General features: G+C 47.5%; 1 protein-coding gene across 1 annotated transcript in view; it reads left to right on the forward strand.

Moving 5' to 3' along the window:
* RILPL1 (Rab interacting lysosomal protein-like 1) overlaps positions 1 to 13,936 on the forward strand; it is a 44,042-nt gene that overhangs the window by 3,999 nt on the left and 26,107 nt on the right. The window contains exon 2 of the mRNA XM_006894691.1: positions 10,566 to 10,716. Within this exon, the coding sequence (XP_006894753.1) occupies positions 10,566 to 10,716 (151 nt within the window). The remainder of the gene's footprint in view (positions 1 to 10,565; positions 10,717 to 13,936) is intronic.

The following is a 13,936-nucleotide window of genomic DNA, read 5'->3' on the forward strand; positions in this document are numbered from 1 at the left end:
AAAACTTTTAAAAATTTAAAAAAAAGAATAAACAAATCTCTAGTGGAAGTGCTTCCTTTTAATACTTTGAGCATGTTGTCAGGAGGAACCAAGGAAAATGTGCAACAATGAATGAATGAAACCCCAATCTTTCTGTAAATTTTCCTTAAAGTCACTATTAAATAAAACTTTTAAAAATAAAAAAAAAAGACAGCAGGTTGCTTATTTTCTTCCCAAGGAGTAAACTGGTGGGTTCGAACCACTGATGTTTTGATCAGCAGCCAAGTGCTTTAACTACTGGACCAGCCCCAGCCCCCTTTAGTTCAAGATGGTTTACAGGTGGGGAGCAAAGGAAGATCATGCTGGGGGAGAGAAACAGATTCTCTGGTTTTTTCCCTGCATAGGTTTTTCATATTTTCATGAACATTATCTTAATGTGTCTTTGACCTTTTTCCTAGAAAGCAAATATGATGCTAGCCAAGTGTGCACTCAGGTTTACCCAGACCCCTCAGCCTCAGGTTTCAGGCTGTCATGCTCTGCCGTAGTGCTCCGTCTTTGATGGCCACCGTGGACGAGGACCCTGGAAGTAACAGGGGTGATAAAATCACAGGCAGGAGACAGGAAGACAGGGAAGGCACTGAGAGAGAGCTGAGTGAGAGCAAGGCCTGCGCGGGCACTTGGGAAAGGAAGTAAACAGCACGGGCAGTTCACCCGTTCAGCCAACACGTATTGACTGAGTGTCTACCATGTGACAGGTACTGCTCTGGCCCTGAGGAGGCAGCCTTGACCAAGCCACAGGAGGTCTTCATTTTCAGGAACCCGATCTTCAAGGACCATCCTGTCCAGTAGAACTATAAGGTGGTTTGGTGGTACAGCAGTTGAAGAATTTGTGTACTAACCCAACGACTGGCAGTTGGAACCCACCAGATGCTCTGAGGGAGAAAGATGAACCAATCTGAGTCTCCAAAGTCTATAAAGATTCATCTCGGAAAACCTAGGGGACAGTTCTGCTCTGTCCCGCAGGGACACTGTGAATGGGCTGGTCTTGATGGCAGTGCGTTAATTCATTAATAAAAAGAAACGGGAGATTCGTTTTAACAATACATGTTATGGATCACAGCATATCCAAAATTTTACCATTTCAACATGGGATCAATGTTAAAAAAAAAAGAAGTTATTGTTATTGAGAATATACACAGCAACACACACAGGACTTTAACGTTTCCAGCCTACAATTTGGTGGCATTAATTACATTCTTGGAATTGTGCTGCCAACATAAAGTTCCTCTAAGGGATCTATCTAATCTTTCTTTTGATCCCATAGAGATCTTCCTTAAAAGCACATAATGCTCAAAGTTAGACACTGTTGTTTTGTTGTGGTGGTGGTGGTGGTGAGATGCTGGGACATCAGAATCCTTGAAGATTGACCTTTCTAGCTATTGTGTTAGCTAGCCCATGACCTCCAGCTATATTAACTGCAGACACACAGTATTTCCCCCTCCCCATGGTCTTATAAATCATCTGCAGCTGTGGGACCAATATAGGAGACAGTGCTGTGAACAGTTCTCTGGTGATTGTGGTGGGGAGTGTGTGGAGACTGTGGCACTACTGTGATGAGACTGTGGCAAGGTGTTATTAGAGGAACCTTGAAGAGGTAGCCGCAGTTAAAGGTTTTACCTGGAAAAGCTGACTTGGTAATTGCTCTGAGATAAAGTTTGATGTATGATTGAGGAAACAAGAAGTTTCTTGCATTTGTGCTGTTGAACTGAAATCTGGGCTTGTACTAATTGAGGAAATGTGTCCTTTTTAAAAAAATGTTAGTGTGTGTGTGTGGGTGTGTGTGTACTGTCAAATCAGATCTGATTGGTACAGGAGGAGATTGCCCCTCCTTCTCCAGCAGAGCATCTGGTGGATTCGAACTGCATACCTCTGGTAGTGCAGCGCAGCTTCTTGCCACTAGGCCACCAGAGCTCCCCAGGAATTGTGACTTGCTGTTAATCTGGTTTGAGATTGTTGGACTTAACTGGGACTTCCCTTGGGTGATAGTCTTTGCCTCTCCCACATTCCACATATTTCCCTAATAACCCCACAACTGTGAGTACAGTCGGTGAGTCTTGCAACAAACATCCAGACCCAGTGGTTGGTGAAAACAGGAGCAGATGCATGTGGGGTGGCATGTCTGAGCACGTAACCATCTGTCCAGTGCTGTGGATATTATTGAAGGGGACAGTTCTCCTTTATGAAGCAGGTAGAAGTCACACTTGGCCACCCTCACATTATGTCTGCTCCCTCCCTTTGTGGGTGCCTTCAAGTTCACTACGATTCGCAGCGACCCTGTGATGTGAACAACAGAGCTGAAGCTTGCCCTCTCTTGCTCCATCTTCACGGTCCCTGATATACTCGAGCCCGTTGCCACAGTCATTGCGACAGTCCGTCTTGTTGAGGGTCTTCTCTTTTGCTGACCCTCCACCTTTCCGAGCATAACTTTTTCCAAGAACTCGCCCTCCTGACGACATGCCCATAATAAGTGAGAGATAAAATTTCACCATTCTTGCCTCCACAGAGCACCCTGAATGTACTTCCTCTAAGACAGACTTGTTTGTTCTTTGGCAGTCCATGGGATATTCAGTACTCTTCTCCAGTACCACTGCTCAAAGGCATCACTTCTTCTCCTGTCATTCTTAGTCACTGTCCGACTTTCAGATGCATAGCAACTAATTGAAAAGACCATAGCTTGGATCCGGTGTACCTTAGTCTTTAAACTGACATCCTGGCTCTTTGGCACTTTGGAAGGGCAGCATATTTTCCCAGTGCAACATGTCTTTTGATTTGTTTTTTTTTATTTATTTTTAAAATTTTATTTTATTTTGTATGTACCATCAAGTCAGATCTGACTGGTACAGGGGGAGATTGCCCCTCCTTCTCCAGCAGAGCATCTGGTGGATTCAAACCGTGCGCCTCTGGGACTACAGTGCAGCTTCTTGCCACTAGGCCACCAGAGCTCCCTATCTTTTGATTTCTTGACTGCTGTTACCAAGGAGGTTGATTGTGAATCCAAGTAAAATGAAATCATTGACATTTTCAGTCTTTTTCTCCATTTATCATGATGTGGTGTGTTGGCCCAGTGATGAAGATTAATGTCTTCGACATGTTGACATGTAATGCATAGGGAAGGCTGTAGTCATTGATCTTCTGCAATAAGCATTTTAAGTCCTCACTTTTAGCAAGCAAGAGTGTGTCGCTTCAGAATGTTGATGAATCTAAGGGAGCTCTGGTGGCCTAGTGGCAAGATGCTGCACTACAATCCCAGAGGTCCATGGTTCAAATCCACCAGATGCTCTGCTGGAGAAGGAGGGGACAATCTCCTCCTGTGCCAGTCAGATCTGATTTGACGGTACACATAAAAAAAAATTAATAATAATAAAGGAATGTTGATGAATCTTCTTCTACTTCTGATGTCACAGTCTTCATAAAGTCCAGCTTCTTGAATGATTTGCTCAGCGTACAGACTGGATTGAATAGGTATAAAGAAAGGATATAATCCTGATATATACCTTCTTTCTTGATTTTAAATCATATAGTTAACATTTTTTACCAAGTAGGCAAACCTGTTACTTCGTCTTACGTAGAAGACATCATGCTTGGAATGGTGGAGGCTTAGAGAAGGAGAAGACTTTGAACAACATGGATTGACACAGTGAGAGAGGCATAAGTGTCTCTCTCATTTCTCCTGGCTCAGAACCAACTCATAGCTGACCCTCCAGGGAGTTTTCAGAGCCTGTAAATCACACTGGAAGAGATTTCCTGTCTTTCTCTCTTAGAGCAGCTGGTGGATTTGAACTGCCTGCTTTTGGGTTGGCAGCGCAACTCCTTACCCACTAGGCCACCAGAACTCCCTGGCTTAATTATCGTGAAGATTAGGAGGACAGTGTAGAACCAGGCAAGTTTGTACTTAAGGTCCTTATGAGTCAGAGTCACCTTAATGGTACCTAATAACAACATTGTTGGGCTTTAAGGCAATTTCAGAGGATATTTTTTATTTAAGGTTTAAAGGTTATATCAGGAAGATAATTTGAGGGCTTTACTCAGCTTCCATGTCTAATACATTCTGGATTTCATAATGATTTGAAATTTTTGTTCTGTATTTCTCCCCTTTTGATAGGGCTACTTTGTAGAATCTTTCATAAAAATGTTCAGGAATGGCAGCTGGATATTATCCAATTCTTTTGGTCTCATACTAATGATATCTTTTATGTTCTTTTCTTACCACACATCTCTGTTAAGATCAGCCCCCATGTCTGAAACCTATAGTTGCTCATGGTTTGTGGGTTCCATATGGGACAGTGCAAGTCTTACATGAAGCGATCAGTTTTTCTTTTGTTGTTGTTATGTGCCATCAAGTTGCCTGCAACTCATAATGACCCTATGTACAACAGCCCTGAACCCTTCTTTATCCTGTGCCAATCCTATTGTCACTGACACACCTACCCCCATTGCCTCAGTCACTGAATCCATCTCATTGAGGGTCTTCCTCTCCTGCACTGTCCCTTCACTCTCCCAAGCATGACGTCCCTCTCCAAGGACTGGTCCCTCCTTGCAACATGTCAAAAGTATGTCAGATGAAGCTTCAGAATCCTTGCCTCCAAGGAGCTGCCTGGCTTCACCCTCTCCAGGACAAACCTGTTTGTTCTCCTAGCAGTCCATGGTATAGTCAGTACTCTTCTCCAGCACCACAGCTCAAAGGCATCAATTCTCCTTCTATCATCCCTAGTCATTGTTCAGCTCTCTGATGCATAGCAAGTGATTGCAAAGACTATGGCCTGCATCAGGAGCACTTTAGTCTCCAGACTGACATCATTGCTCTTCAGCACTTTGGAGAGGTCTCTGACAGCAGACTTTCCCCAATGCAATTCATCTTTTAATTTTCTGGTTCCTGGTACTAAGAGTATTGATTGTGGAGCCAGACAAACTGAGGCTGTTAACAATCTCAAACTTTTCACCATCTATCATGAGGCTACCAATTGGCCCAGTGTTGAGAATCTTTGTCTTCTTGATATTGAGCTTCAGTCTATATTGAAGGCTGCAGTCCTTGACCTTCCGCAGCAAGTGCTTCAGGTTCTCCTCAGTTTCAGCAAGCAGGGTTGTGTTGTCTGCATAATACAGATTGTTGATGAATCTACCTCCAATCCTGACACCACACTTTTCCTCATAGAGCCCAGCCTCTCAGATAATTTTTCTTTCAGGTTTTAAAAATGTCAGTTTATGAAGAGTGCTGTCAAGTAATTAAGAAAAGTGGAATAGAACTCAGAATCAAGAAAAAAAGACCAGGCTTACAGATCTGATACTGTTAGAGTGCCCTAGACTGTGGTCCTTAGCCACCCTTCAAGCCTGGAATTGAAGTCACCACCATGACTCAACCTTTTAATGATTCTGAGTTCCAAATAACAAAAACAAGGAGATATGTAAGATCAAATGGATCAGAGTGGACCTGGTAGATGATGTACCTGGTAGGTGATGTACTTCCTGGTTAGGAGGGCTTCCAGGAGGAGATGACAGCTGAGTGGTCGTTTGGATTGAAGGGAAGAACTCAGTCATTGAAGGCTCTGTAAGAGGAGCATTGGAAGCAGAAGACAGGGCAGGTGCCAAGGCCCTGGGGTAGGTGTGGGCTTGATGTATTCACGGAACACAGAGAGGGCCAGTGGGGCTGAAGCAGCGTGAGGCAGAGGTGTGAGGAGATGCCGGGGTTGTGGCATGCCAGGCTGGGCCTTGTTGGCGAAGGTGAGGGATCTGAGGGCTGTTAGCGTTCAGAGAAGGGAAAGGACACGGTTAGTCAGCACTGGCTTCCTGAAGAAGCTTTGTCACCGGATGAAGACAAGGATGAAGGCTTCCGTTGTCCACTCAGAGGCAGGAACCAGCATCCGCAGCAGTCCGGTGGGAGCCTGAAGTGAAGATCTGAGCAGAACTTCCTGCAGCTGGGGTAACAACTGTCCACCACTTCTGCGTCTCAGAATCACCACCACCTAACGCCCTTCGGTCCATTCTCAGCAGCGCCCCAGCAGAGTCCACCTCCCCGTCCCCGGCCCCCAGGACTCTAACTCTTTAAGGAAGCAGGCTGCCACATCTTCCGCTGGTGGGTTCAAACCACTGGCTTCTCGGTTCGTGCTTCACCCACTGTGCCACTGGGGGCCCCTCTCAAAACAGCTCAGATGTGTTATCTTACATCTCTGCATTGGGTTCCTTCTAAGTTTGTCAGGAAGAATCCATTTCCCTGCCCTTTTTTTAGTTCCCAGGGATGTCCTGGGAGAGCCCTGGTGGTACCGTGAGGAAAGCACGGGGCTGCTCACGGAGAGGCCAGCAGTGTTGTCAGGTGCTGTGGAGTCCACTCCAACTTAGCGACCCAGGGACCAGAGAACACTGCCCAGCATCCATGGTGCTTGAGCCCGCAGCTGCAGCCTTCACCTTTTCCTCTGGCCCCTCTTTTACCAAGCGTGATGTCCTTCTTGGGGACTGGTCCCTCCTGATTACACAAAGTGGTTTGACCCAGTGTCGCCGTCCTCACGTGAAAGGAGCATTCTGACGGCCCTTCCCTCCAGGACAGCTTCGGGGGCCATTATTCTGCCAGCCACCGTCGGTCATACCTGACACACCGTCGGTCATACCTGACGCACCGTCGGTCGGTCATACCTGACGCACCGTCGGTCATATCTGACGCACCGTCGGTCATACCTGACAGATAGTCCCTGAGCCCTCATGTGTGTGTGTGTGCGCGCGCGCCCCAGCAGTGGGCAGGAGGAGCAGGGTACCTCTCAGGCCACATCTGCGCAGAGCTCACATCTGCCACCATCAAGTGCTGCCCAGACCCTGCCCTTCACCTACCCCTTGACCTTGAACCAGCTGCTTGGCTACTTGGATGCTTTGTTACTATCACTTCTGCAGTGCAGGCGGCTTCCTGATGAGGGGGAGGGACTTAGGAGTTTATTTAAAAGATCAGAGGAGAGACAGTGAGCGGATGGAAGAGGTCAGGGGATATCCTTAGCACATCCTGGGTCTGACAGCTTTACACGTATTAACCGTTTAATCCCCGCAGCCATCCTCCGAGAGCTCTTTCCTGCTAGCTGGTTCTTCTCATCTCCCCTGCGTGCCAACAATGAAGATTATGTCTGAGATCTGCCAACATCCAGTAAGCAGAGAAAACGGGACAAACTCCAGTCTACAAGTTCTAGCATCCCTCCTTTTAGCTACTGTACCCTCCAGAGCCACAGTGATTCTGTTTTCCAAGAGTTCATGACTTCACAATTGTTTTCTTTTGTAACCAAACTGTTGCAACAGTTTTAATACTTGTAGTTGCATGGAATATAATTCATATGTTGTTGTTGTTCTTGTTATGTGCCCGTTGAGTTGCCAGCGACTCACAGCGACCTTATGTACAACAGCCCTAAACCCTGCTCTATCCTGTGCCAATCTCATTGCCTCTGACACACCTACTCTCATTACCCCATTCACTGAATCAACCCATCTCGTCGAGGGTCTCCCTCTCTTTCTCTGTCCCTCCACCCTCCCAAGAATGATGTCCCTCTCCAAGGACTGGTCCCTCCTTGCAACATGTCCGAAGTATGTCAGATGAAGCTTCAGAATCCTTGCCTCCAAGGAGCAGCCTGGCTTCACCCTCTCCAGGACAAACCTGTTTGTTCTCCTAGCAGTTGATGTTATACTCAGTACTCTTCTCCAGCACCACAACTCAAAGGTTTCAATTCTCTTTCTATCATCCCGAGTCATTGTCCAGCTCTTTGATACATAGCAAGTAATTACAAAGACCGTGGCCTGTATCAGGCACACCTTAGTCTTCAGACTGGCATCGTTACTCTTCAGTACTTTGGAGAGGTCTCTGACAGCAAGCAGACTTTCCCACCCCAATTCATCTGGTACCAAGAGCATTGATTGTAGAGCCAAGCAAACTGAAGCTGTCAACAGTCTCAATCCCTTCGTCATCTGTCATGATGCAATTTAAAACTGTGCAATTCATGTTGTTCAGTGCCTTCCAGTGGATTTCTACTTAACGTGACTCCCATGTCCAGCAGAACAAAACCCCATCTGATCCTGGACCATCTCAGGATCCTTGTAGGTGAGCCCCTCATTGCAACCACAGTGTCCGTCTAGCTGCTAGTCTGCAGTGCTCTCAGTGGTCTTTGCCACGACCCCCGTTCACATGGATCAGTTTGCCTTCGGTTCTCTTTATTCACAGTCCAGCTTTTGCGTGCGGACAGTCCAGTGTGAATGTGTAAGGAGCTCTGGTCACCCGGGGAGTGGCGAGCTGTGCTGCCAGCCCACAGACAGTCAGTTCAAACCCACCAGCTGCTCTGCAGGAGAGAGATGGACAGTTTCTGCCTGCATGACTTACAGCCTTTGAAAACCCACTGGAGGGTCGGCTGTGAGTCAGTTTAGTTACATTTCTTTAACTTTGTATATATAACTACATATCTATATATAATTATAAATATATATAACAACTATATATATAAATATATATATAGAACTAAATATATTTATATCTATCTATATAGTGTTTATATACATTGTTGTTGCTGTTGTTAAGTGCCGTGGAGTCTAGGCAACTCACAGTGACCCTATGAAGGGAAGTCCTCAACATTTGTGTGACTTTCATCCTCTTTCCAGGTTCGTAGAGTTTCCGAAGGCAAGTTGTTTCGGAAGTGGATGCCACTCCTGCTTCGAAGCTTGTTTTGTTTTTTTTTTTTTGTTTTTCCCAAATTGATTGCCTTTTTTATTTGTAGGTTTCCCATATGGGAATAGGGGCACAAAATCTCTGGCTACTTCATGCTGAACAGGGGCATTGACATTAAGGGGAAGTGAAGCTCACTTTAGCCCAAGCTTGTTTTAATCGGGGAGCTCCACCAAACACTGTCCACCATGGGTAACCATTAACGCGTTTGACACATCAATGTCAGTGTTCAGCTTCACAGCAACCACAAGTTACCGCTTTACAGCAAGTGACAAGCCAGGACATACGACCTAGAAGACTGTATGAACAAAACCAATGAGAAACAGGCCTGAGGGCCACGGATTAAAAGTCACCCACCTTTGGCTTGGTAGCATCGCTTTCTGTCCACTAGGCCGACTGATCGCTCTCTATGTTGATGTTATTGTTGTTTATGTATGTACGTATATATTTAAACCAGGGGAGCGGTAGTGGCTTAGTGATAAGGAGTCTCACTGCTAATCTAAAGGCACCCAGTTTGAATCCCCCAGCTGCTGTGTGGGAGGAAGCTGGGCGGTCTCCTCCCAGGTGACGTCCTGTCTCTGAAGATGTGCTGGAAGCTCAGCTGTGAGCTTGTTGTGACTCGACGGTATATCACAGAGCAGTTTTGAACTGCGCTGTGGAGCCGTCCCCACCACCAGCTCTACAGCGTCTTCATTGACCCTTCAGTGATCACCCCCAGCTCTCCGTACCCCCATTCCCTCCCAACCCGGATCTTTTTCTCTGCATTTACCTCTTCTAGACATGTTTGCATAAATGGGCTCCTGAAGCACGTGGCCTGGGATCTTCTTTCACTGAGCATAACGTTTCCCAGTTTGTCCCGTGTCTAGTGGTCTAGTGTGTGTTACACTTAATTTGTTTTTACAGCCGAATCTTCCTCCACTGTAGGATGTAACCAGTCTTCACTTGCTGGGTGATTGGGTTTCCCCTCATTGGGCTTATTTTGCACAGTACCGCTGTCACTGCTCGTGTACACACGTCTGGGAATCTCTGTCTCTCTCGGTAAATACCTGGGCCCAGAACTGCGGCGTCACATGGTGGGTCTGTGTTTGACTTTTTGAGGACCCAGCAGGCTGTTGTCTGAAGTGGCCTCACCGTCAGCTTCCCTTCCCACCCGTGGCCGGTTCCAGTGTCTCCGTTTTCTCGCCAGCACTTGCTCTTGTCGGTCTTTTTCCTGGTACCCGCTGCCACCGGGCACATTCCAGCTCACGGCGGCCCTGCAGGCCAGACGAACTGCCTCATAGTGTTCCCCAGGCTGCACACCTTGACAGAGACCCACGGCCTCATCATTCCCCGTGGAGAAGCTGGGGGTTCTTTGGTGGAGGCGGGGGGGGTGTCTCACAGGAGTCCTGGGAGCACAGTGATTCAGACGCTCTCCTGCTAGCCAGAACACCCGCCGTGTGCGCCCACCGGCTGCTCCGTGAAGAACACACAGCTTTGAGATCCTCTGGGGCAGCTCTTCTCTGGCCTGCAGGGTTGGTGGGAGTCAGAAGGGACTTTACGGCAGCAGGTTTGAATGTTCGGTTTTGTTTTGGTCCAGTGATCGGGGGCATGAGGGTGGCCGGGACTGTCCACCTGCCGAGTAGCTGAGAGGTCTGGTGTTTGCCTTGCAGCCCCTTGTGGGTCAGTCCTAAGCAGGCCTGGCCGGAATGACATACATGCAGATAACTGCACTCAACGGCCTTCTCTTTCTCACAGAGGCATCATCCGGGCAGGTTGTGCCCCGTCTGTAGGGGCCTGGGTCTCCTCGGGGGGAGAGGGGTGGACAGCGGCGAGGGGCAGGTAGTCACCAAGCCGTGTCTCACCTTCTCAGGAACTGGAGCTGGTGGAGGACGTGTGGCGAGGGGAGGCGCAGGACCTGCTCTCCCAGATCGCCCAGCTGCAGGAGGAGAACAAACAGCTCATGACCAACCTCTCCCACAAAGACAGCAGCATCTCTGAGGAGGAGTTCCAGAAGCAGGAAGGTACGGCCAGAGCAGGTGCGGCAGGAGGAGGTGGCGGCTGGGGGACAGCTGGGCTGGGAGATAGCCGAGGTCATCCTGGGGGTGAATGAGGTCTCCCGCTAGCTCTGGGGTCAGAAGGAGGTGGCGGCGGCTGGGGCACAGCCTGAGGACATCCTGGGGCAAGTGGACATGCCTTCACATGAGTCGCACATGCTCAGAGGCCCTGGGAAGAAAGGCCTGGCATCTTCCCAGCTGTCACCGTCTTGACACCCCTTTGGAGCAGGTCAGCTTTGTGCACACATGGGGTTGTCAAGAGTCAGAGCTGATGTGACACGCCTGTTCCTGGCTACGAGCACCCCCTGTAATAACCCCCAACAAACACATCCCCTGCCCTGAGTCGGCTGTGGCCCACACAGCCCTCTGCTGGCTTTCCGAGGCTGTTCATCTTTACGGAGTCCGGAGAGCTAGCCATCACGCCACGGAACCTTCACATGCTCATCTTGACAAGGGCACACTGCTTCGCCTTTCCCCCGCAGAGTTGGTGGGTTCACACTGCCAACCTTTTTGATAATAATCCCTCATGTACCCGAGGCTCTGGCCACCAGGAATCATAATGATGAGACCCGTCGGCCAGTGTGCGTATGGGCTCTCTAACCTCCACCCTTCTGCCTCCCGTTACCACGCTGTTCAAGCCAGAACTCTACCAGAGGGTTTTGTCAGCCCATTTTACAGATGAGGAAGCAGAGAGTTTCACCCGGCAGACAGCTAGCCAATCCCCACCACCTGTTTGCCTCCTCCTGACGCTGGAATTACACTGTAGCCAGGAGAGAGCCTTCATAAAGCTTATGTGCTTCTGTTGATGTGGGGGGTTTTAATTAATTTTTAAAAAATTGTGATTTGAGTGGGAGTTTAGAAAAGCAAATTTGGTTTTCCATTTAACCGTTCATACACATTTTATTTTCCGACCTTCCTTACAATACGCACCAATGTCCGTACACTGCCCACTCCCTCCTTCTTTCCAGCATCCTCCTGTCCTGCCCTTCTTGCTTTCTGGGTTTTGTCCTTGGACAAATGCTGCTCTATGAAGCTTATCTTGACCACTGACACACCAGGACTCCTAACTGGACTCAGGTAGAGCTGAATTAGAATTTCTTCTATCCAGGGTCTTTTAAGAAGGCATCCCATGCCACGCTGCCAGCAGCTGGGATTCCCACCTGAGTAACACTAGAAAGTACATAGATAGGTTGGCTCAAGATCTTGTCCTCAAAGTAGGATTGAGACGAGGGAATTCTAGACCCCCAAGTTCTCTTCTGACCTGAGACGTTAGAGCATTGATTTTTTTTTGTTTGTTTTGTTTTTAACTTTTCATTGTGCTACAGTATATACTGACAGTATACAGGGTAAATTGGTTTTCCAGTTAACAACTCATACACATTATAGTGTTTAATGTTTTTAGTAATTATAATGAAAGTTTACAGAGACTTTGGATTTCCATTCATTCATTGTTGCACTTTTCTCCCTGCCCACACCCACCTCAGTTCACTCTTCTCTTTGAAAAGTAAAAGAAAAATTTTTGCATTGTTATACAATCCGTCCCCCCCAAGTCCACTCCACTATGCAGCCTTCATTGAGGACTCCTGTCTTTACAATAATACCTAATTATATATCCTTTGTAAACAGTTCTCTTCCTCTTCTGTTTCAATGCAGTATACATTATTTATCACCTCTTTCTCAGTCTCCCCTCAACCCTGATGTCAGTCCCATTTTACAGCAGTGGCACTATTCAATATTTGTCCTTTTGTGACTGAGATATTTCATTCAGCATAATGTCCTCCAAGGTCACCCATTTTGAATAATATTTCATGAGTTCCTTGTTTTTCAGTGCAGCATAATATTCCATTGACTATTCCAGTGACTACATGAGAGCTTCTCTATCCGTTCATTTGTTGATGGGCACTTGGGTTGTTTCCAACTCATTGCTGTTGTGAACAAAGCTGCGATACACATGGGTGTGCATATATTTGCTAGGGTGGAAGTTATGGTTCCTCTAGGATATATTCCCAGTAGTGGAATTGCTGGGTCAAATGGTATTTCTATTTCCAACTTTTTGAGAAAGCGCCACACCGCCTTCCATAGTGCTTGCATCATTTTACATTCCCACCAACAGTGAATAAGAATTCCAGTTCCTCTGCAACCTTGCCAGCATTTGTTGTTTGATGTTCTGTTAAATTTTGCTATTCTTACTGGGGTGAGGTGATATCTCATAGTTGTTTTGTACACATTTTGTTTTAGGAAACTAATTCTAATCCCCACGGTGTAACAGCACTCTTTCAGCTCTTTCCCTGTGATTCCTGTTTCCACTCCTCCTTGCATGGTCCTTCTGAGCTTTCTCCCTGGTATTACTGAGCCACAGGGGGACGTCATTTCCAGGCTTATGATGTTATTGTTTTGGCTTTTAAATGTTTTACTCTTGAAAAATCTATGGTAAATACATGCATGAAATTAAAACAAAAATTATCGGGTGTGGTGATGGGAGAGTAAACATTTGCCGTAAACGCGATCCCTCGACGGCAGACTTTGTTCCCCGTTGGCTGCTGGCTTCTCATGAAACAGACCAGGCTGTGCAGCTTAGCTGGGATTACCACCTGCCTGGCGTCCCCCGAGGGGCTCACTCAGGGCTCCCGTGTTGGCGGCACCCTCCACCCCAGTGGAGAGGCCGAGCAGATGCCAGGCTTGCCTTCAGTGGTTATTTTTATTTTGGATGAGAAATCACGGAAACACAACAGGGCAGAGACATTTCCCCACCTGTCACAGGAACAGGAATTGGGCAATAGGTCCCTAGGGGAAAGTGGAGCCCTTCGTGTACTCAGGGTCACACTCTGGGGAGGTACCAGGCACCTGGCTGGCTGCACTGAGGGTCCAGGGGTGTAGTCACCTGTTTCTGGTGTGAGTAGTGTGGGTGGTGAGTGGGGTGTGACAAGGACAGCCTGTTCCGAGGAGGGTTCTCTGTGGAAAAGGCTGCTTCCTCAGCAGTTGATACTCGGGACTATTTTCATAGTGCCCATCACACCTGTGAATATGTATTCAAGAGTCTATCTCAGTCATCCAGTGCGGTTGTCACAGATACCACATGCACCGTCTCAGTCACCCAGTGCTCCTGTCACACAGACACACCACAATGCACTGTCTCAGTCACCCAGTGCTGCTGTCACAGAGACACCACAGTGCACCGTCTCAGTCA

This window comes from Elephantulus edwardii, unplaced genomic scaffold, assembly GCF_000299155.1.
Source record: "Elephantulus edwardii isolate Elephantulus edwardi_28Jun2011 unplaced genomic scaffold, EleEdw1.0 scaffold00148, whole genome shotgun sequence".
Lineage (NCBI taxonomy): Eukaryota > Metazoa > Chordata > Mammalia > Macroscelidea > Macroscelididae > Elephantulus > Elephantulus edwardii.